Source organism: Diadema antillarum, unplaced genomic scaffold (genome assembly GCF_040938485.1).
Source record: "Diadema antillarum isolate AM-2024a unplaced genomic scaffold, OU_Dant_1.0 seq00000597_RagTag, whole genome shotgun sequence".
NCBI classification, from domain to species: domain Eukaryota; kingdom Metazoa; phylum Echinodermata; class Echinoidea; order Diadematoida; family Diadematidae; genus Diadema; species Diadema antillarum.
In genome coordinates, this window is record NW_027271528.1 from 1,295,395 (window position 1) to 1,320,313 (window position 24,919).

Sequence of the window (24,919 nt, forward strand, 5' to 3'; positions counted from 1 at the left end):
ATAGATTTATACTTTCTATGCTGTACACATTGTGTGTCCTGTCATTCTTGGCTTAGTGTGTTACAAGAGATGCAAATTGGAACTACGGGCAAAGTGAACTTCAAATGCCATGAAATAATACTAGCTTCTCCAATAAAGATGTGTGTGTGTGTGTGTCTGATTACTTGCGTGTGTTTGTAGGTTTGACAAGGGATGTGAGGTTTTAATGAGTCTTGTTGTCAGCTCCTATGGAATGGTGCTACCTTCTCCATGCTTTTAACATCACAAAATGAGTTGCCATATGGATTACACTGTACTAAGTTTAGGCAAGATGAATAAACTTGTGTGTACGTCGGTATGTTTGTATGTGTGTGTGTGTGTGTGTGTGATATTTGACAAATGAGGGCAAAATATTAAATGATTCAGAGAGAAAATATCGTCTCCCAAGGCAAAAAGTATACATGTAGTGTAACCAGTGCTTGAACAACGGACTACTAGTATCTTTTCCCTTGTGATACAAGTTTGTCAAGAAGTGTGTTTGTGTGTGTGCCTATATGCAGTGGTGGATCCAGAAGGGGGCACACCAGGTGCACGCCCCTCTTTATTTTTTGTTAAAACAAAAGAAATAAAAAGAAAAAAAAAATGAAACCCGGAAGTAGCACAAAAATATTTGTTGTACCCCCCCCCCCCCCCTTTTAAGGAAATTCCTGGATCCGCCCCTGTATAATAGTATGTGCCTGTGGTGTGGAAATGAGTAAATGTAGTTCTAAGTTGTGTTGCCCAAGAATGCAGGACAATGGGAGAGGATGGGGCATAACATGAGTTTGGGGGGGGGGGGGAATGTCAAATATATGCCTTGTACTGCAATGTACGAAATGTATCACACACCTTATTTTCATGCAGCCCCATAATCCCATAGAGTGACATATACATATCTCAAATAATGATGACTTCACATAATATGCTGATTTTCGTTGCTTTGAAATGTAGTTGCAGGGATTTATTTTCATTTTTTTTTTGTTTCAAGTGCAACTGCAAAAAGATGATACAATTACTTCAGTTTTGAATAGAATTTCAAGTTAATGGACAAGAATCGCATATTTCAAAGTTCTTTTCAGGTATTATAAATTGAGCATCATGTCTCCATTTCTTCATCTTTTCTCAAGCAGGTCATTTTCATTTACAGAACAATTCTTTATTCCTAGTTTCATGATGACATTCTTTTTCTACATCAAATAGACCATTACTTGCGCATCCCTAGCTTTCTACAAACTGTCAAAAAGCAGAAACAGTAATATTTACTTTGATAACAGGAAGATTTAAAAGGCACATGTATCTTTTCTTCATTTGCACTTTAGATTCGATGTATTCAATTTTGCAATTAATGAATCTAGATAATGACTCCTGCATGGTGTTAAAATGTCCAAATTTGGAATGATGGGGGTTGCTTCTACAATGTATTTGCATGTGACCCGGAAGTAATGACCAATTCCTCGTGTGAGTCTGCGTGGTCGGAATGGTAGTCCTCCGCTGACGCGTCGTTTCGCGAGCTTGGATTCGTAGACTGCGAATGACAGTCGTTTCTAAGCGAGGCGTGATGTAATTCGCGCTTCTCTATGGCTGTCACCACCTTGCGACGAATTTCGTGCAGCGAGAGCGGCTGGGACTCGTCCATGTTGCTACTGGCAATTGCCTCCAGGTCGGCAGGAATTTCACCGTCCTCCCTGGATAGAAGAAGAGAAAAATTTATGAGAATCTGCTTGAGTTATACAGGGAAAAGAGAACAATAGGAGACTAATTCTCGAGTCATCCAGTTAGGGTATTCCGTGCTAGAAGACAAGATCACCAAATGCAAGAGGAAATCCATCTTGCTGAGATTATAGTATTGTCTTCTTTATCCAGGGTATGGCTCTGATCAGTGTTGCCACTGCTCTACCTGAAGGCTTTGTCATCACTATTATCCAATTTTATCATGTACCTATACTTATTACACCCGAGTTGAGACGAACATGGTGGGTTAAAACATTTTGTCCAAGGACGTATAGGCACTTGAAGAGATTCGAACTCGGGACCTCCGATTGGAAGTCGCGAGTTTTATTCGTTATGCCACCTTCTCCATTTCTATATGTATATATTTCTTTTTAAAATGCTATTTTAGACCGTTGTGTTATAGTAGCGCAGCCATTTTGAAACGACTTCTAGAAACTCGTCGCATTTTACGCTTATTGCGTTGTTGATACTATTTGAACATAAAGTTGAACCTTCTTGCAATTATCAAATACTGTATTCACATCAGCGCATGATAGTGCCTTCTTCACAAAACTTAAATTGGTCAAATATTCCATTAACTAATCTGTCATGGAAAACAAATTTTCGAACACCTTTCTGCGGGTCAGAATCATCACAATATGAAGAGTCTTTTTCCGTGTCAAAGACATACCCGATTGACGGGGGCTTGATGGATATTGCAACGGGCGACTTGGGGCGAAGTCTAGCAGCAATGATGCTTCCCTGCTGAGCGCCTACAGGTGCCTTCTTTCTGAGAGTACTTTTCAGATTTATCTGCCAAACCAGAGACAAAAGAAAATAGACAAAATCAAACATTTCTTTGCTGTTTGTGACATAATTTATACATTACATGATACAGGATATTAGTTTCAATGTTTCTTTCCTTTGTTTCCCTTTGTAAGGGAAGGCTTATATTGTTGAGATAATCATATTCTTCGCGGAATCTGATGCCGACGAAATCGGTGTCTCTCAGGGAATCTTATTCGGGGTCATCCCACGAGACTGACATCCACGAGTTCGACATTAAAATGAAAAAGGTACCTGAGTTGTATACTGCCCACGAGTCATACAGCCCAAGAGTTCAGATACGTTTTGGGCTCATGGGCCCTATTTGCTTAGTGTCGAATTCATGGGCTGTATGACTTAGGGGCTGTATGATTCATGGGTGTCGAACTCGTGACGTAACCCTCTCATTCACCGTTTGACGTCAACGGAGAAAGCTGATTATATGAACCATTATGCTCCATCTCGTTTGCAGATATGGGCAGAAATCGAGTAAGAATCTGTCTTTTGAAAATAAAAAACTCACCACGTGCTGTCGGAAAGCTTCTATAAGTATCATGTCATCGCACACGGATTCGGCGAGCCCGAGAAACATCATAGCGTTACGGTCGTTGATGGTGCCACGGCAGCCCAGGCGACCGGTGGCCGCCGAGGTGTCGCAGCCAAGCTTCCTGACGAACGTGGCGATGGCGCGGATAATGATGTCGAGGTCCTTGCGACTTCGTTTGAGCTGATTTTCGACGGCGTCGGCGGTAGACATGACATCACTTGACTTGGCCTGATAGAAGAAGAGCAGCAGGAAAATGGAAAAATGAACAGCGCGCAGAAGTCTGCAAAAATGAAAACAACTGCAAGCAGTAATAATGATACAAAGTTATATAGGAGCCTACCAGGTAGAGTGTAATTAGAGCGCGTTGTTGCCAAATGTAACCAAACATAGTCATGGTAGAAGTGATTTTGTTTACTTTTAAAATACTATTAGATAAATGTAAGGTTGAAAATAGATACGAAAATACGTGCTACATTATATCCCTAGCATAAAGTCATGACAATTTGGAAGAAGCTACAACAATGTATCATGCCGAACTGCACGTTTGCCACAGGAGTCAGAAATTTGATACCAATATCCAAAGTCATTGGTTGTTGGTTGACGATTTCTTTCGCTCACCATGCTCACACAGCACTCTTCGCCCAGTGTTTCTGCCTACACTTCTGCTAAAATCACATGCAGCCTCTTCCGAGATCTTTCCAGACAGCAAAGTTCAAGTAACCATAGTTATGTTTTTTTTTTCTCCTTCTGAGGACAGACATTTTCTGTTATGTACTTCTTTCCTGTAAGATTGTGGGCCAGACAATCTAAATCTTTTAGAATTCTGCTGTTTAGAGTCATATCCAAGGGGAAGATTATCTCCCGTCTACCACGCCCTTTACCCACCTCGAGGTCTTTCATCATGTGCACCCTCTCCCCTTCCAGCAGAGACCCCTGCTCGAGGAAGGTCTCGATGTCGCGTTTCAGCGTTTCGTTTCGAGCCGTCAGAGTCTCGATGTCGCATTTGAGCTCGCTGTTGTAGTTGAAGAGGGCGAAGCTGACGCCCTCCTGGTCGAGGAAGCAGCGGATGAGGTGATCGAGGTCGGGATCGTTGTAGTGCTGCTTGAGGCGCTCGAAGACGACCTGATAGGCCTTGATCTCGTCTTTGTGGAGACACACTTTGTTGCTCTTGGCTGCGATCAAGATGAAAACAATAGTGACGACAAGGACGAGAGTTCGCAATATTATTGACAGACGAAATCTTTCAAGATCTTTGATAAAAAATATTGAATTAAATATTTCTTAGAATTCCTCCTGGCGGGATATGTCATTTTTCTTCTCTTCTTCCTTCTCCTACTCTTTCTCCTCATCCTCCTCACTTTCAGATGGAGGGAAAAATTAAGTTGAATTTTGCCTAGTGCCTCCTACAGCTCTTCTTCTACTGCTGCTACTACTTCTACTACTACTACTACTACTACTGATAATCATCACTATCATCATCACAATAACAATAGAGATAATGATTATGATAATGATTATAATAATGATAATAATAATAACAATAATAATAATAACAATAAAAATGATGATAATGATAATGATAATAATAATGACGATGATAATGATAATACTAATAATAAACAACTGCTACTAATCATTACCAATATCACTACCTTCGTCGTTTTCTTCTTCCTCTTCCTCGCCGTATATTTTACCTCCTTCCTTTTACATAATTATTTTCTTTTTCACTTACACGCATATTAGCTCTAACTTTTGACTCTGCCCCTCGACTTCTCCAGTTAAAAAAAAAATAATAGTTTCAATATTGTCTTGATGATAACCTTCAGCTAGGAAGTTTATTTAATACAGTCAAACCTGTTTATAGCGGCCACCCATTGGAGACAATAAAATTGCCGTTATAAACAGGCGACCGCTACAGACAGAGCCTTTAACACGGATTTTCTCTTTTAATGTGTGGGGGATTTTGTTTTTAGTGACTGCATATAACGGCAGGTGGCCGCTAAGGCAGGTTTGACTCTACTTGCTTGAATACTGAAGTTAACATACCCATTTTTCGGTGCAGTCAGCTATAAGTCACTGGTCATCATTGGTCATTATCTGAATAGAATTGATATCAACCGGAATATAGAGCCTATACCTTGTTTCTTCTTGGCGATGTCTGAGGCAGCCTTGAGGAGCTCCGACCTGTCCTGTGTCTTGAGGCTCATGAACTCCTTCAGCTTCTGGTCATGGGCGAGGATGCGCTTGAGCTCTTTGATCGTGTTGTTGTAGTGGCTTTCGTCCTTTTCGTTTCGCTCGTTGAGAGTCGCCATCCTGGTCAGGCACTCTTCCCTGCGAAACACCAACAGTGTCTTCAGCTTCTTAATCTTACTTAACAGGCCTAACAAAAATTAATGCTTATCATTTACCTCTCTGTTGTTGTTTTTTGCCATTGTTGTTATGTTGCTGTCTTAATTCTCCTTATTTTACCATGTTTCTCCGTCGTGGTCATTGTAATGATCTTCTATCATCTTTCTCGTACGTTACAGATCACAAAAATATCGTTGTCGTCAGCAAATGCTGCAACTTCATCATCTTTATAGTTTATAGTGATCATCATCTTTGCTTATTTCCCTCTTCTTCTTTTTCATCAAAATCATATCATACTTCATCTTTTCGTATGATCATCCCATCACTAATTTCCACGAATTATATCATAAGCATTATCAACTATATTATCGTTTTCATCTTCGTCATCAAATGCCTCATTATCAACTACGTCATAATAAGGATACTAAGGAGCTTTAGATTTCCAGAAGAAAAAAAACACATATTTTGCCCATGCGCACATTTGCTATTAAAAATCGATCTCGCGTCGTCTGAGTTTGCACGGTCGGTTCTGGGCCGTTTTAGCGTCCGCTCAAATTCACGACGCAGAGAGCAACTTGATGCAGTGATCCTATGGGGTGAAATTTTACTCTATTGACCGATTCGGGTTCGTTGAGGGCAGCAGACATTTTACGGCACAGGGCGCAGCCATGGTGTGTATCAGCCGACCCCCCCTGCTCTCCCCCACCCCGGGGCAACATGTTTATCACGCACTTGTAACAAAGGTTCGCGCACTAAGCAAGCATTCGCGCACTCAGTACGAGACGCCCATTGGCTAAAGCAGTTTTTCATTCTGCGCGCGTGCTAATGTAGGGAGAGGGGTGGGGGAGTGCGGAGGGGGGGTCTGCTGATACACCCAGTATGGCTGCGCCTATGCTAAAAATACACATAGCGCGTCACAGAATCGGTCAATATTATAGGTTGCGACTTCTCGTAATCTAAAGTTGCTTTGCAACACGACGCGGGAAGTGAGGAAAACGATCAACGCAATCGTTGTCTTAACTTCCCCGTTGCAGATCTAAAGCTCCCTAGTTTCTTCATTATCACCGTCATCATCATTATAGTATAATCATCGTCGTTAACATAATAGTCGTTGTCATTATCTTGTCATTAACATCATCATCATCATCATCATTATCATCATTGTTGTTAACATCACCACCATCGTTATCAACATCATTATCATCATCTTTATCATCGTCACACAAACATCATCATCATTATCGTCGTCGTCGAAGTGGTCATCATCACCACCACCACCGCCATCATCATCATTGTCACATCTTCATCACAAATAATCCTTCGTCACCCCATCCCTGCTCCGCCCATCGCTATGATACCTGTTGTCGTACGCCGCCGTTGATTGCTCGATGGTCTCGTTCATCTCCTCCTTGAGCAAGGCCTGCCGGGTAAGCAGCGACTGGTACGTGCCGTTGAAGAGCTGCAGCTCTCGGCGATGCTGCTGGATTCGATCGCGGAGATCGCAGTTCGTGGCCAGGGCTTTATTGAATGCAACGGTCCTCTGCCGAAGTTATGAGATTGCAAATTAAAGGAAACCCAAAGAGAAATGTAGATTGAGCGTAAGCAGCAACATTAGTAGAACATTATCAGGGAAAGTTTGAGGAAAATCGAACAATCGGTGCAAAAATCATAAAGTTTTAAAGTTTTGGTGTTGGAACCGTTGGATGAGGAGACTACTAGAGGTTATTGCGTCATGTGTGGACAACAATACAGAGAAAATATAAAGGGAATTCCACAAAAATTCATTTTCATGAAAAACATTCCATCAACTTGTACTGACATTATTATGTTAAGGGTAGCAATTATTCCCCCTGCTTTCTGAAAGCGGTTAGTCAAGGGTTCTTTCATTATGTTATAATAGAAAAATGAATTTTTGTGAATTTTCTTTATATTTTCTTTACATTGTTGTCCACACATACGTCAAAACCTCTATTAGTATTCTCATCCAGCGGTTCCAACTTTAAAGATTCATAACTTTTGCATCGATTGTCCGATTTTCATCAAACTTTCACTGATGTGTTCTACTAATGTTGCTGCTTTTGGGTTTGGGTTCCCTTAAATCGAACAGTTTGTGATATAGGGAAAATTTCACCTTTACATCCAAGCCAATTCCACATGCAACGCAATAATTCAGTTCTCATTTGTACAATGTTCATTATTTACTTAATATCCTTGATCAGGGCATCAAGATTCCATTTTCCACAATGAGTTAGGCATTAGTATTCAATATTAAAAAAGAAGCACTTATATCTGACAAAATATTGATGATAATTTTATATACATTTGCCTTTTCCCACAACTCACACAGCATTTATATTTACATTTTCCTTTGAATGCTTTTATCACATCACCAGCAATCCAGATTGATCTATTTTTTGTTTCATAATCCGTCACATCATTTCACAAGCGTGTATTTTCAACAAAATCGCAATCGCTCTCTCTATCGCAAACTCCGAACTTTTTTTCTTTTTACAATTCAGAAGAAGAATATTTCCATACAGCCCGGCTGATGAGCAAAAAACTAAATGAACGAATCATTGCCACCTCTAAATCGCAAACGATATGAAACATGTTAATACCTTATCGAGTTTGTTCTCCATTGTCCGGATCTTCTTTCGACTGGTCATCTGGCGGACTTGATCGGCGTTCCATCCTCCTCGAACTCGCAGTCGAGTCAGATTCGAGTCACTAGCGATCGAAAGCTTCGCATGGCAAAATAAAGGGAGACACATTGATTTGCTACACTCGTGTTACTCTATAATTATACAGTGTGATACTGCGTCTATGACAATATCGTTTAACGTTGTTACCAGTTCTTATTTTTTGTCACCACCGTTATCATCTCCACTTCTTTAATTTCTTATATAAAACATACAATCACTGTCATTTCCATCGATGCAATCATTATACTGTAACTGCTATCATAGTAATCAAATTGTTTTCTACTGACATTCAGTTTTCCATGTATGATAATTACCTATATAGGGATGATAAATTACAGTATAGTGATGATGATGATGATGATGATGGTGATGATTATAATGATGATGATGATGAAAATAATAATGATTCTAATGAGAATGAGAACAAACTAGTGATAACGATGAATGTCGTCGTTATCTATTACCTATGGCCATTCTGATTGATATTGTTCTTGATATCATATCATGATAATTATTGTAGCATCTATTCCATAATTATGTACTAGTATTTGTGTTCGTGCTTACGTGTAACAGAAATTATGATATAAGTAGGGGAGCTTTTGATTGACGGTGCGGACGTTACTTCGATTGCACGTGTCGTGTGCAAATTTCTGCCTTTGGCATGGTTACGAGCTTGAAGTCCCGTGTCCTCTCAAACTACAATCTGATGGAGACGACTTGCCTTCAGGTCACATGCTCTGATGTTACTCTTCTCCTCCTCTATTTGCCGATTCCCCTCGCTGCAAGTGGCCAATAGCATCGTCATAGTCTCTAGGTCATTTGCATCTCGTTTCCTATTGGTCATGCTCTCGACCAATCGCATGTCCATCTTGAACTCGTCTTTCTCTTCCAGTAGGGACTCTATGTATTTCCTTGATGATGAAAATAGCAAAGTATAAAGAAAAGAATGACTCGTCGTCTTCCTGAGAGACTATACCTATACAAATTGTACTCGTATTTTGTAACCTTTTAATATGCTAGAATATTCAGTTATAGAAAGAGCACGCGCATAATGTAGAATAACAATATCTACTCGAACCAATCTTTTTGACAATATGGTTGCAATCTCACTTTTATTAATTTCATCCGCTCTTAGACTGGACATTATGTGGGCCTACACATTGCCTATAATATGCGGTTCTTTTATTATGACGTCACAAGCAAGTAGAGTCTTTTCACTATTCACTTCTACGACCTCTTTCGGACTGAGCCAAAGCATGTTACTCCGCTTATATGAACACCAACTGACAGATTTCAGGATCGGCCCCCATCAGGATGCCTAATCTGAATGCAAAATGCAATGTTGACTTGAATCGATTTCCCTGATGATCACGCAATACATGTGGCCAAACGAAAAGACCTGACAACAGTACTCAATAGTTATAGTGATCTTCAAACAGGAAACTGGATATACATCATCATTCGTGAGAAAGTACGTTGACCCCTCCTTACCGCTGTTTTCGAAGAACATTGCTGGACTCATCGAGGTAGGCCTTGCGATCGTTTTGCACGATGCGATATCGCTGCTTGAGCTGGCATAGCTCCGCCTCGGCGTTGACGAGCTCATCGGGGTCGATCACGGCCGACTCCTGCTTCCGCGTCAACGCGTTCATGGTTGAATCTGTGGTAGAGAGCCTCCTTTGCCTTTAGTTGGGTTTTTCGTCTGCAACCGAGGATGAAAAAATAAAGAATTAAAGAGCGTTGTGCTTGTGTTTAAGATACCACAATAAATCATAACTTTCCATCATCACCAATATTTGTATCATTCTCATGTCAATTTTAACTTTATAAAATGCTCATTTTGTGCAGTGTTTTGCGGGATAGCTTTTGGAAACCACTCACTGGTCTTGTAACAGCAAAAAGCACAAATTGCGCCATGCCGCGTAAGATCAGATATTGTCAAATTTTTGACTGTTATTTTTATCATTTTTTTCCTGACTATACGCTTTCAGCCGAGTGATAGCGCGATCCCAGAACTGAGGCAGCACGTTCACAGCATCTCTCGAGATCGCGCCATCACTCGGCCTAACGCATGTATAATCCCCCAAAACAGGAATCGATGAAAAGGGTCCAGTACGACACTTTAACTTTATAACGCATGAGCATTTCGCAGTCTACCATTTCGATCAGTACCTCTTGTTATCAAACATCTTTCGTTACTCCGTCTATCTATCCGGCGTTAAGAGTCTCTGAACAGTCTATCCACGCTCAACATGGGGATAAACAGATATTACACATAAGCGCATTAATTTCGGAAAGCGCTTTGAATTAGTGTCGTATATCATTATAGTTCTCCATCATGCAGGTCCACTTACTCCTTTGATTGTTTCATTGTTCCTTTCACTATTTTGATCATTGCAAAAGTGACATCATATTAATGACAATTTCTCTCATTTATATATATTTGTATCGCAGTTGCGGTAAGCTACTATCTATCATCAACGCCATCAATATTATTATTTTCAGCAAAAACTCTATCTGAACACTAACAAGCTTGCAGTTGTTGAGGAAGTTGTAATTTCCATCATGTGGGCCATGATACTGATGCAATTATGACAAGACAAATAGTACAAGGAAAGGAGACTTACTTCAGAATAATTTTCCTGCCTCAATCACGTACATATCAAAGCAATACAATCTCAATTCCTGAGAAACTCGTTTTACTATTTATATCCATGATGCTAATTGTGCCCGTTATGGCACACTATGCTTGCAAAATCACATCGACCATTGGAAAATGTTAACGGACAAACAAAATAGCGAAGAAATATTTCTAGTCTTGAATTTTACAAATATGTCATATTAACGTGCTTTTAATTAAACACTGTTTTATGCACTCTTCGAGGAATCGATCTCCCGAATCATTCAGATGAAAATAAAGTAACGAAATTAACGCGCTCGAAGTTTGTTCCACACGATGTACTGTCTGCTGAAATTATGTTATGATCGATATCATACTTCAAGATTTTAACTGTGATTTTGCATGTTTCTTTCCCTATCTTGATAATTATAGTGAGAGCTAGGACTGCCAAATAATCTATTTCCGGTTCTGGTTTGTTACTGAACACAACGCGCTGGTGCTTTCCAAAAATTGTATGTCCTGATGTATTTGATCATCTCCTTTTGAGTTTGGAAATCTAATTGAAACAATTTATACTCGCAATGTAGGCTTATACACCTGCAAATGATGACATACACTGTGTCTTGTATCGCATGTGGTGTTTGTTTCGTTTCGTTTCGTTTTGTGTTTTGCTTTTAACATTTACATTCAATGGTCCACTGCAATGTGACTTTGAAAACCGGTTTGAATACATTAAAGGGAACGCAGACCCAAAGAGCAATGTGGATTGAGTGAAAGCAACAACGTTAGTACAACACATCAGTGAAAGTTTGAGGAAAATCAGACAATCGATGCAAAAGTTATGAACTTTTAAAGTTTTGGTGTAGGAACCGCTGGATGAGGAGACTACTAGAGGTTATGACGTATGAGTGGACAACAAAATAAAGAAAATATGAAGAAAATTCCACAAAAGTTCATTGTTCATAAAAATTACAAATTCCATCAACTTGATACTGACATAATTATGTTGAGGGTAGCAATCATTCCCTTGCTTTCTGAAAGCGGTTAGTCAAGTGGTCTTTCATAATGCTAGAAAAGTGAATTTTTGTTGAATTTTCTTTATATTTTCTTTGTATTGTTGTCAACTCATACGTCATATCCTGTAGTAGTCTCCTCATCCAGCGGTTCCAACAACAAAACTTTGAAAATTCATAACTTTTGCATCGATTGTCCGATTTTCCTCAAACTTTCACTGATGTGTTCTTCTTATGTTGCTGCTTTCACTTAATCCACATTGCTCTTTGGATTTGCGTTCCCTTTAAGACTGTACAAGAGGGGAAACCCTGTATCTCAATTGCATCTATCAGTGTAAAAAAAAATAAACAAGAGAAAGAAAACAAAAGTAGGGGCCTTGATACAGCACAAATGTATTACGCCTACACCCACAGAAATGCAGGTGCCACTTTTCTCGATTGCCTTAATTCTACATTCAGCGTCATTATACGAATATACTCACACGAGGATTAAGGAAACAACACTGCCAACATAGTTAGAGCGATGATAATACAGTACACGTATGTAACCTCTTTGGTAATAATTCATCACAGACGCACAGAATCCTGGACGTAAAATGGCTTTAAGATCTCACCTGTTCCCTCTGCTTGTACTTTTGATCCAATGTAAATGCAGCTCATTTTCTGATTCGATGAATTGAACGAGCCGCAATGTGTGCATTACCCAGTATCCATGGCGCCGTATATTACTGCTTGCACGCGCGCGCATGCAATCATTCATCTTCTGTTACGTCACAGTACCACCTGCTCTTATACGGTACTTCATCAAAGTTTGGATCGGAAGCGCCACCCCGGAGCCGCGGTGTAGCAGCGCCACGGACATATTAATGTTGTAACATTTCTCTTTCTATTTTTCTGGCGTTGAAACGTGAAATCGCTCTCCGGCAGTGGCGTATCTAGGGAAAACGGCGCCCGGGGCAAGCGCGGAAATCTACGCCCCTAATTTCTGAAAAAGTGTTCAACCCAAACCCCATCCTGGTAGGGACTTTATGCTTTTGGATGCTTTGTCAAGCACTTAAAAGGGGTCTTTTTGAGAGTGATTAAAATGTAATAAATCGTGATGAGTTTTGGCGAGCGAGCGCAGCGAGCGAGCCGAAATTTTTTTTTGTATTTCAGCTTACAAAACATGGAATTCTTGTCATTTTTTTGCTTATTAAATCTTACAATTCTAATCAAGATATAGTGACGGCCTTATAGATAACGATTTATACCAACAAACTAAAATACTCCAACTTAGTACGCGCGAGAAAGCCGAAATTTGCATATTTCCGCGTCATCATCACGTTTTGTTCTTATCTTTTTTTGTGACAAATTTTGGCGAGCGAGCGCAGCGAGCGAGCCGAAAATTTTTGTATTTCAGCTTACAAAACATGGAATTCTTGTCATTTTTTTTGCTTATTAAATCTTACAATTCTAATCAAGATATAGTGACGGCCTTATAGATAACGATTTATACCAACAAACTAAAATACTCCAATTTAGTACGCGCGAGTGAGCCGAAATTTGCATATATCCGCGTCATCATTACGTTTTGTTCTTATCTTTTTTGTGTGTGACAAATTTTGGCGAGCGAGCGCAGCGAGCGAGCCGAAAATTTTTGTATTTCAGCTTACAAAACATGGAATTCTTGTCATTTTTTTGCTTATTAAATCTTACAATTCTAATCAAAATATAGTGACGGCCTAATAGATAACCTAACGATTTATACCAACAAACTGAGGAGTTGACGAAATACTCTAAATTACTATGCGCGAGTGAGCCGAAATCTGTATATTTCCGCGTCATCATCACGTTTTGTTCTTATTTTCTTCTTTTTTTTGATAAATTTCGGCGAGCGAGCGCAGCGAGCAAGCCGAAAATTTTTGTATTTCAGCTTTCAAAACATGCAATTCTTGTCATTTTTTTTTTATTAAATCTTACAATTCTAATCAAGATATAGTGACGGCCTTATAGATAACGATTTATACGAACAAACTGAGGACTTGAAAAAATACTCCATCTTAGTACGCGCGAGTGAGCCGAACTTTGTTTATTTCCGCGTCATTATCACATTTTGTTCTTATCTTTCTTGCTTTTTTTTGATAAACTTTGGCGAGCGAGCGCAGCGAGGGAGCCGAAAACTTTGTATTTCAGCTTACAAAACATTGAATTCTTGTCATTTTTTTGCTTACTAAATCTTACAATTCTAATCACGATAATAGTGACGGCCTTTACTTAGATAACGATTTATACCAACAAACAGAGAATACTCTAAACTAGTACGAGCGAGTGAGTCGAAATTTGTATATTTTCGCGTCATCATTACGTTTTGTTCTTATCTTGTTTGATTTTTTGCGCCCCCCCCCCATGTTCGAAACCGTTGCCGCCCTCCTTTGATCCAATCGGCGATCGCTTCAGAACGAAAGAAATTGCAGCCGCTGCTCCGTGTGACATTTTGCCTGCTAAATATAAAATGATATGTGTGAACACAATATACATTGTCATTTTGTCCGCATCATCTTCATGTGTTGTTTTTATCTTGTTTGACTTGGTTTTCTGCCGCCGCCCCCGCCCCCCCCCCCCCCCCCCGGTCCCGGCGAGGGTTTTTTCTTCTTTTTCTTCTTTTTCTTTTTCTTCTTCTTCTTCTTCTTCCTTTTCTTCCCCCCTTTTTTCTTTTTTTTTTCTTCTTCTTCTTCGTTTTTTTTTTCGTTTTTTCGTTTTTGGCGCCCCCAAGGAGTGGCGCCCGGGGCACGTGCCCCCCTTGCCCCCCCCCCCCCCCCCTAGATACGCCACTGCTCTCCGGTACATCTATTACAAAGTGTCGTACAATCTGAACAATCTTCTAGGATATGTAGTAAGTATATATAGTATGTGTATGTGTATGTGTGTGTGTGTGTGTGTGTGTGTGTGTTATTTTTTGTTTTTCTTTATTTTCTGTATGCGTTTGTGTGTGTGTGTGTGTGTGTGTGTTTGTTTGTTACATTACATCTGTGGAACATTTACGTTGTTGTTGATGTAGTGACATTTATGTGATTGTTTTGCTACACATATATGGGAATGTCCCCCCCCCCTTTCCCCCTCCCCCCCCCAAAAAAAAAAAAAGAAGAAAAAAAAAACAAGTTTCAAAATTAATGTATGTAAGTTTGATATAAGTGGAAGAGTTACAGACCCATGACAAATTAAATTTCTCTGTGACCACTTAACCAAATCAAATGGGGTTTTCCGCAAAATAAAGGTACAAGACGGTATACATTTTTATATCCTGAATTAAAAGAGCATTCAGACAGTTCATCATAATTGAAAGTTACCAAAGCGAAAATCTGATTATATATATATATTTTGGGGGGGTGGGGGGCATGCTGTATGATACTAACTACAATCAATGTAGTAGTAAAGAGGCTGCAAAGAAAACGAAAACATAATATATTCTCAGAACATTTATTTATTTCATATTTTTCCAAACCAAGCGTATTGTATTGTTTGATGAAACTTATTGTTTTATGAAAAATACATTTTTTTTTTCTTGTCATACATAGTGTCAAAACTCGAAATTCTTCGAAAGCACTGCATGCCGAAAGCACGAAATTCTCGAGCACCACGGACGCACACCAAGGCTGCTGCGTACGTTACTAGTACAGGATGAGGTCAACATACTTCGTGACGTCAGTAGAACGTACGCGCGCCCCTGTGGCCTACGTCATTTCCGCCATCGCGTATGCTGCGTCCACGAGAATTTCTCTTCAGAACACCTCAAAATCGGTGGAATTTCGTGGATTGAGTGGCCTGTAAATGTCGTGTAATGACTGTAAAAGTGGGGTAAGTATTCAGTAGTTCAACAAGTTCCTATTTTACAGCCTGGTTGGCTCTCGAAGCACAAGGCGGATGGGATAATTGTACCTCAAAGAACGGTTGCACTTCTTGTGTACTGCCTTGTTACAGTGTTCAAACGCGAAGATTATCTATCGTCGAGTGGTGACTGCTGCACGCCAGAAAGGCTCACGGGTTGAACGCGCTGCAATGCTGGCATCATGCACGCAGCGCCCTGTGTGCGGAACCCGCATAGTATCAAGGAAACACAGAGCACTACTATCCTACCGCATTGATCACCACGTACAGCATGCGCCGTGGCCGTACTTCTGCGCGAAGCTACTCCGTACATATTTCGTGCGCAGTTATTTCCCAATGTTCGTGTTGACTGCTGAAAATCTAATAAATTACGCAACTTGACAGTATGTTCACTCTATGTTTCATGATATTAATGGATGTTAGGTCATATAATTTTGCCAAATCCACTCTGGACATGTCAGCGAATAACGCACATATTTTTCTCTCAATATCACATTGCCGCAGTCGGTTCCCGTAAAGCTAAAATTGGGTTGCGCGTTATTACACGTTGTCGTTGGTTGTGTGTGTAGAAGTGCCTGGATTAGGCCTACCAGAATTACAGAATTACGTTTTCGTGCCGCGGCGTGTCTCAGCGAGAAAAATAAAAGAAAACAAACATTGGACCCTACTAAAACACTTTGCAGGTTGCTTTTGGGCCGAAGCATATGGGGCTGCAATTATCGAAATTCCAGACACGACATTCAACTTCCCGATTAAAATTATCCCACCCCATTCAGTAGGCAAATCCCGAATGCCTGTGCCGCACATCTACACAGACAGCTTGGATAAATGTGCAATGGTTCCCATGTGCAATGAGTAGCAACACGCCTGTGTGGTGAGGCGTGAATATAGAAGTGCTCTGCACCGCTCAGTGTAGAGCACTGTAGGTATAAACAAGTGATAATTGCACATGAAAATAAAGAATGTGGGTATTTTAATACAGTCTGGTTCTTATTATGAGCCTTCAGCATTATACATGTAAGTGATCCTTGGTAGACATCTACTTAGTAGTAATTGCTTTAATATAATGTGAAGCCTCATCTGGAATAATCAAATTTTAGGAGCTAATTAATAATTAACATCCTTCAGTAATTTATTTATTTCTGTTTTATTTCAACAGGATAGCCGTTTCAGTTAAAAAAAAACTGCTCTACCAAGGGGTCTTGCACAATAAAAAGATACAAAAACATATTCAAATGCACAATGTTAGAATTAAAAACAAACGTAAACATGTCAACCAGATAGCAAGAAAAAAAAAAAGGATAGAAGAAGAAAAAGAAGAATTAAGTAATTTATGAATGATTATAGGATCTATAGTCAATAGATTCTACGTGATTATTGACACGAATTTTATTTTGCTTTCAATACACAGAGATATCACCAGCAGCCGCAGAGCAGTGGATTTGATGTTCAAACTCAGATTTTTTTTTTGTTCTTAAAAAAAAAAAAAATGTCATACCGGTACTTAATTAATAGCACCATACCATCAAGATCTATATATGACACATGTACCGTACAGTTTGTATATATGTCTTGCAATAAAAGTGGATAAAAACACTGCACAGAGGCATATTAACTATTTAATGATAAACCATTTTTATAGCACTCAAAGGCGCTTTGATGTAATTTTCAGATAGACTCTTAGCAAGACTCAACTGATGACCAGTTATAGTCTGATCATCATGTATGGTATACAAGCCAGTAAAAAGAAAAGTTGTTGTAAATTAGTGTTTGCAATTTACATTTTTGCACAGAGCTATAATAAAAACACCAAGATTTAATTCATCGTTTTTTTAGTTGCATTAAAAATTCTGGGAAAAAAACATAAAAACGGGTACGGTATTGGGGTCCATATATGAAAGAAATTTTAATGCATTTCTCGCATTTGGCTTCCTGTGGTAATGTTTAATTTGTTGTTGTATGGTTATACATGCAATCAATTCATTTAGCTATCTGTGTGTCTATCTGCTGACACTGACTCTGCTCATCATTTACAAAATGTTGCTCTTTTGAGTGCCTCGATCTCTTACGTAATTCAACCCAGACGTTGTCATATTGTTTATTTCATGGGGAAATTTCCAAGTGATCATCACATGCCCAAGCAGACAAGTGAATAATATGCAGATTTCCAAGATGTTTGATGCACCTACCCCAGGCCACAAACAATTTTGTTCCTACTTTTATAATACAAAATCCATTTTTGAGATTTCAGCAGGCATTATTTTGACCCGGATATTCATCTCATTGAAACAGACACTAAGCAAATTTGTAAAGCTGTTCAAAACGTACATTATTGTGCCTTTTTTAATGTATAAGATTGATTTTTGTAAATAAAGCTCATAGAGACTCTTAAATTGTTGTTATTGTTATCATTATTAAGTACTTTCGGCTTCACATCTGCTCTCTTTTCCAGCAGGAATGCAGAGAAACTACTGGTCAAGTGGCTGGGTGGAAACAGAAGCTGTCAACCTTACAGAATGAAAAGACACTCTGGGTTTCAATCACTGTAATGAAGTGAACTACATAGAAAATGGAAGGTGAGTTTCTCCAATATGCTTTTGTCATATGTCCTGATCATAGATTCACATGTCCCTACAGTACATGCATTTAATAAAATAAAGCGTTGAGTTTTTAGTATCATTGTAAAATGTTTTCTTGTTCATTGCATAAAATGGAAGTTGGAAATGACAGTATGTACCGTTGTAATGGAAGCAGAAATGTTGGACTGGAACAAGAAAATGTGATTTTCACCAACCCTAGCAATAACAGCTGGACAGTAAGAAAAGCAAAAAATGCAGGCATGTGTTCATATGCCATATAAAGAGCTTTTCAGTTGGTAAAGCTGTTCTCATTTATCATAAACTTTTTATTGCAATTTCCTTTGCCTTTTTCATAGGGCATTCCTACTATAATATTGACAATTCTGGATTGGGCTTATCTCGTTGTAATTTCCTGCATTTTGAAGTTTTACCAACAATGTTTCCTCTGTACAAATTAAGATGGTGATAGAAACAATCAGCTTGAAACATGTCTTGTGTTTGATTGACCCAGGGTCTGAGGATACAGAAAACCATGAGAGAGACTTGAATTCATCAGAGGCAGGTGCTGAGGTGGCCATGGTCATCGATACGTCATGGATCAAGGAGGAGCCGCAGGATTCTGAGGATGATGGCTCAGAAGAGGACGGGTTTGTCCCAGCCCAGGCATCACCATCGTCTTACAACGACAGTCGATATAGTCTGAGCCCCGAAGAAGAGGAAGAAGAGGGAGAGTTGCTGCTTGTGAGGTCCAAGCGTAAGCGAAAAGTCAACGAAGATGACCCAGATTATGTTGAGCCGCCCCCAAAAATCATCACTGTTCGTCTGAAGCAGGAACCTCAAGAAGAGTTTGTGGATACGGCACAAGCCATTGATCCACAGCAGCTACTGAGAGAACATGTTAAAAGGGAGATTAGGAACAAAATTAAGAGGGATTTGCAGGCGCAATATTCCACAGACGAGGAGGAGGGAGATGAAAATGTGGAAGGGGAGGGGGTGAATAGCTCTCGAGCGATGGCCTATCAAAGGAAGAATATGCAGAAGTGCTCCCAATGCATGAAGATATTTCATCAAACGGCAAAATCCCTACCCCAAGCCTTGCAAGGTCTGTGCTCTATGTGCAGGCCCTCAGTAAGCTTCACATGCAAGTATTGCAAGGACACTTTCAATCACCACAAGGCCTACTCGAAGCATGTCCGGAAGTGTCTGGATAGCGTCCGCTGCCGGCACTGCCGTGTGATCTTCCCCTCGGCCAAGAAGCTCATTCAGCACGCCTGCCAGGAGCAGCTGGCCGAGAGGCTCCTGAAGTATGTGTGCCCGATGTGCTGCCAGGTCTTCGACAAGAACAAGACGCGCAACATGCACAAGACCCTCCACGTCACCGAGGAGCCGAAAATATGCCACCATTGCAACATCAATTTCCCAGATGTAGCGTCGTACCAGGCACACAGGGAAGGCATTGGGGACAGTTTGCACTTTGTCTGTTTGATTTGTGAAACATTCTTTATGTCCAAGGCCCTCTACGAACAAGACAAGAAGAGGCATCATCTACAGCTTGGGGAGAGACACAAGATCAAGCCAGCCCCAGACTTTGTCTATGTCTGCACAACGTGCAAGTTCTGGTTCAAGACACTGTTCAGATTCAATCGGCACAAGTGCAAGGAGGATTATAGAGAAAGTATAGAAGGCAAGAAGAAGAAGATTGAAGATCCCGTGCACCTCCAGGAACTGCGAAGTATGAGGAATGAGCGGGGAAGCAACCTCCCAGCCGTGACTGAGAATGTCCTGAACACATCTTTCACCTGCCAGCTGTGCTCGAAATCATTCTGGAACGCGTCCGCCTTGGGCTACCACAAGTGCCTCGTGAATAAGCATGCCTATGAAGATTGGAGTGACTCGGAAGAGGAACAGGAGGAGAAGGAGGAGGAGGAGGAGGAGAATGAGGGGGAGCGGACAGGAGCAGGGTCTTTGCAGGATAAACCTGATGCCACTGAAGGAGGAAGAGTGGAAGATACAGGCCACAGTGGTGAGATCTGGCAATTGTGTCTCTGTCAGTGGACAAAACATAGGATCAGGTTTTGCAAATACAATGCACTCCTGTTATAAAAGGCTAGGTTGTACCAAAATTCCTGTCATGACAAAGTAAAAATTTAGGTCCCAATATGATTATCCATTAGTATGCTTCCTTAGTTTGATAGTAACACAATTTCAATATAAAGAAAGAAAACTCTTTGCCCCAAGGATTTCATTATGACAAGAGTCAACTGTATTGAAATTTGAGATGCTCCTAAGATAAATTTTGTTATTTGCTGAAAGTCTTTCAGAAGTAACGTACATGACCAATAATGGTTTCTGAGTCAACCAAGCTGCTTGTTCAGCCGTGCAGCAACTGACAAGTGAACTAGTAACATGTGGACTATTATACTCTGTTCTCTTTACAAATACTGTTTTATTCTGTTTGATGAGTTATGTTTATGTTATTTGTTATGATTGTTATCTTGAATGTATTTGTTTACAGGGCCCTCTGGAAAACAGTTCTCGATTACTAACCAGGCCACCCTGTATGAATAAAATTAAATAAAAAGATTTAAAAAGTAAGAAGTGTTTAAAAAGATGTCGTCATACCAGTGGCATAGCTAGACGTGTTAATTGACCAAGGAAATGATTGGATGAAATGGCATGTCACATGGTGTCTGTAATGGTAGAACAAAATCAGGATGAAATGATTATAGTGATTTCTGCTAAATCGAGCATAGTTAAAGAAGCAGGTAGTGCAGGATATAATTTTTTTTTTTTTTACAGCTTTTGTGACATCAACTTTCCATTTTGATCCAACCATGTGCAGGAAGCAGAGCAAATGATGATTCCAACATTCTCATCAAGCTGGTCACTAATCAGGTGCTCAGCTACTATGAAGTCCGCAAGAGACCTGAGCCGGGCAGAGGGACTGCGCTGCCAGCTCCACCCGTCACATCTTCGCTCGAGACGTTCCGCAAAGAGCTGTGCGGCATGTGTGCCCGTGTTGTCCAGCATGACTTTCCGAAGGAAGTCTGCGAGAAATCCAGGTCCTACCTGTGCTCAGTTTGCCTGCAGAAGGTTGGGCAGTTCCCGTCCTGCCGTTTCAAGTGCTCCAAGTGCCCCCAGGTGTTTCCAAGTCTGGAGAGGCTAACTCTTCATCTGCCGTGGCACAAGAAAGAGAGAGGCCTCCAGAGGAGAACCTTCCCATTTTCCAGTTTTACAAATTCCATCAGTCCCCCAACATCTGTTAGCCCTCCAGTGTCCAGCATCCAGTCAGTCAGCTCAGGAGTAGACAAGGAAGAAATTTGCACTCGGCCAGTTTCCAGTGCCAAAAAGCAGCTTGTTACCAACTCGTCCGACCCACTATTAACATCACTTTTGGATAAGCCCTCGGCCCTTGTGCTAAGCACCAAGGGTGTTGTCACCCAGAGAGACAGCGTAACAGACCTGCCCACACCGACAGTGGCTGCAAAAGGGAAACCACAAGAAGTGAAGGTCCAGCAGCCTGAGTTCTGCCAGGTGATTAACCAGCAGATGCAGCCATGCAGCAGTGCCTCCATTGTCAATCCACTACCTGGAGCCTTGCCCCGCCACCTTGCTGTGGCCCCTGGCCAGCAGAACTTGCCACCAGTGGTGAATGCTAACCAGGCCATGAATCCTGTCGTCATGCTCCGAAGGGTTGCCCCGCACCCGGTTATCAGCAGTGTTCCAGCTGGACAGAACTCCACCGCCTATCTTATTCCAGTGGGCAATCAGCAAAGCCATGCCAGTCCCATCCAATTTTCTGTGGCAAGGAACCCCTCTTTGAAAAGTGGCATGCTGGTACAAGTGGTTCCCAAGCCCCAGAACTTGCAAACACTGCCTGTGCAGGGCCTCGCACCGGCATCAAACACTCTGAATGCAGGACTCCAAAACCAGCAATTCAGTAATGTTCAGAAGAATGTATTACCACAACGAAGGGTGAACATACCAATGAGGCCCACTCAGCAGGCTTTGACAGAATCTTCCAATGCAAATGCAGCCCTAAAGGAGCAGCATGTTTCCAGTGGTAAGTGTTCAGCTGGAACAACAAATCCATCCAACATGAAAATATGCAGCATCACCCAAACAGGCAGCTCCACAGCTGAGGTTACCTTGACAGCTGAAACCATTGCAGAGAATAGGTCTGTGCCTTTTGGAGAGGGATCGACACCAGAGGTTCAAACCACCGTGCAGAGTTTGGGCGCTGTGTCTGGAGACGGAAAGCCACATCCCGGCGGCTTGTTCCTCTGCTATGGGTGCAACAGGCTCTTCAAGGACATCACAGCTTTGAGGAGCCATGGCTGCAAGATCCAAGCCTTCCGCAGCGACACGCGCACCGCCGTGTTCCTGCCCCAGGAACAGATTCACACCCAAAAGTGCCCGATGGAGTCGTATGTGTGCCACATGTGCCAGAAATCTTGCACCTCAGCTGAGGAGCTGAACCAACATGAATGCATCGAATCCAATGACATCAGGATAAAGTTGGAGGATGACAGTGCCAAGAGTGTCAGAGCTTCTTCCGACCTCCATGGTAAGTCATCTAGATCTTTGGCTGGTACATTCCCAAGTACATTCCCAAGCACAGAAATGTCAATTTTGTCAATGTTGAAGCACAAACCCAGTGAGTGAGGTAGTGCCAGCAGATGTGAATAACAGACGTCACCATTCTGTTCAGTTCTGTAAATTGTTTAATTAAATCATAATTTGCATGAATAGCAAGACATGCATAAATCTGAAATTTGATTAAGGCCAAGGAAAACAAGGTAAACAAATTATGCTAACTCTTAACACTGTGTAAATAATCATCTTAAGACTACCTGGGAGTTAGCATCACTTCAATCACTTTGAGATCAATAACCCTAGTCTCTCACCAAAGTTAAATTGTTGCCAATAAGCAGTCACTTTGTTTTTGCCTCCATAATTTAACTAGTACTGCTTCTCAAACTCAGAGTTACCTTAACAATGCTGCATGCGTGCTTCCTGATCAGGTATGTATTTTCATTCTCTTTCATCTATAAGAAAATACACTGGTACATAGGAAGCCTAAAAACCCTGTTGAGGATTTTTGGATGTAATACTCCAAATGATCCATCATACTCCATTGCTTGTTTCGATGAACTTTTTGTTAAAGTGCAGTTTGGTTGTTTGTTATGCCATAATGCGAATCGTTATGGCATGCGTATGTGCTATGCCGTTATTGGAAGTCACCGTAGCCAAAGTGTCAAGCCAGTATTTTCATTAATGGCAAGGTTCTGGTCACTATTATTAGTCATTCATCTTTTAAATCACAATTGTAACAAGTATGCACATGTTCTTCGCCCTTTTGGTTTGAAACTTAGTATAAGGAGTTTGGCCAAATCATTGTAATCTACCCCTCCCCCTATCCCCACAAAAGAAAACCAACATACAGAGAAAAGGAGAACAAAAAAAAAAATCTTTGCAGTTTTTACAATGAGTGAATGAGATGAGAAAATAAAACCTTTGCGAGAATTAGAGCTGATGGTAAGGTCTGCTTCCTATTCAAAGAGACTCCATTGACCTGATTGATACATTTTACACTCCTGCCTTTGAATATCAGGACCCCCTAGCGCCAGTATGCCAGACCTGAGCGATGAGGAGAGTTTCACCACAGGAGCCGCTGAAACAGAGGACGGGGCAGAGGGGGAGGAAAGTCAGAGAGGGCCAGGGACGAGATTCCACGGGACGGGGCCGAAGGAGGGCGCCCTTGCACTCCACAGCCACAAGAAGATGCATCAGCTACGTGGCCAGCGAAAGTCACAGATGTGAGATATAGAGAAGGGGGGGGGGGGGGGGGGGGGACTGCTTTGGATAATGACATCACACCCTGTTTCTCCCTCTTTCTTTTGCTCCCATTCGCTCTCTCTCGCTTTCTCTTTGCTTGTCTGTCTATCTGTGTATCTTCTTATTTTATTTTATGTACTGCAAAAGTAGAAGTTTTTTGCACATTATGCGCAACAAAAAACTAATGCAATGCAATGATCAGTGGTAAGTATCACATTCTTGTCAGGAAATGAAGAAATTAGGCAATGAAAATGGTTTTTGTCCCAAAAGGTGCTAAATCCATATCTGTTTTGTTCAAAAGGTGCTAGAATAAGATCCAGCAGGATCCATTCAAAAAGCTGTGTGCATGATTGACCACACTTTGACCCCATAGTAAGGCCAGGCTGTTCAACTTCCCTGCTTGTGTACATGTAGCTTTTCAGGTGACCCACATAATCTTTGATTGTTAGCAGTGAAATATTTCATTTCATTGCATAGAATTTCTTTGGAGAGATGGAGAAAACAGGAGAAGAATGTGTTAAGTTACAAAGTCCAGACGAATTTACAGAGTATTCATTTTTGGTCAGTTTTCTTCTGTTTGCGTTTTTTACATATTCAAAAAGCTGCATCACTTCGATGATCCCTCGCATTTATCCCCAAGTTGAATTATCCTTCGGGTTTATGCTAGGTTTAAGTGTGTGCATGTGCATTACACACAAACACACTGCAATAACTTCTGACCATCCGAGCATTGAGAATTTAGGGTTTCTGGGATGAACACTGAACTAGGGCTTTCTAAAGCTCAGTCAGTAGAGCACCGGGCTAGCATCTGGAGGTCTGCCCCCCCCTCCCCCCCCCCCCCCCGGTCTCGGGTT

The 24,919-nt window shown here is 41.0% G+C and overlaps 2 protein-coding genes across 2 annotated transcripts; one reads left to right on the forward strand and one right to left on the reverse strand.

Moving 5' to 3' along the window:
- Positions 1-1,429: 1,429 nt before the first annotated feature.
- Positions 1,430-9,803, reverse strand: LOC139735760 (coiled-coil domain-containing protein 63-like). The gene is made up of 9 exons (XM_071646512.1): positions 9,643-9,803; positions 8,873-9,062; positions 8,068-8,190; positions 6,808-6,989; positions 5,238-5,431; positions 3,986-4,272; positions 3,080-3,328; positions 2,420-2,541; positions 1,430-1,703 (listed from the first exon to the last, which is right to left on the reverse strand). The coding sequence occupies exons 1-9, from the start codon at positions 9,801-9,803 to the stop codon at positions 1,430-1,432; spliced, it is 1,782 nt and encodes a 593-aa protein (XP_071502613.1).
- Positions 9,804-15,507: 5,704 nt separating this feature from the next.
- On the forward strand, positions 15,508-24,050 carry LOC139735761 (uncharacterized). Its single transcript, XM_071646513.1, has 5 exons — positions 15,508-15,618; positions 18,104-18,224; positions 18,739-20,250; positions 21,070-22,794; positions 23,842-24,050. Exons 2-5 carry the CDS (start codon positions 18,218-18,220, stop codon positions 24,048-24,050), a joined length of 3,453 nt encoding a protein of 1,150 aa, XP_071502614.1. The 5' UTR covers positions 15,508-15,618; positions 18,104-18,217.
- Positions 24,051-24,919: the final 869 nt, after the last annotated feature.

Coding starts and splice junctions, on each gene's coding strand:
- LOC139735760 (XM_071646512.1), bottom strand. CDS start 9,803: ATGAACGCGTTGACGCGGAAGCAGGAGTCGGCCGTGATCGACCCCGAT. Junction 6,990..8,067: donor TGGAGAACAAACTCGATAAG/GTATTAACATGT, acceptor TAACTTCGGCAG/AGGACCGTTGCATTCAATAA. Junction 5,432..6,807: donor ACGGCGGCGTACGACAACAG/GTATCATAGCGA, acceptor GGTGTTTCGCAG/GGAAGAGTGCCTGACCAGGA.
- LOC139735761 (XM_071646513.1), top strand. Junction 20,251..21,069: donor GGAAGATACAGGCCACAGTG/GTGAGATCTGGC, acceptor AACCATGTGCAG/GAAGCAGAGCAAATGATGAT. Junction 22,795..23,841: donor AGCTTCTTCCGACCTCCATG/GTAAGTCATCTA, acceptor TTTGAATATCAG/GACCCCCTAGCGCCAGTATG.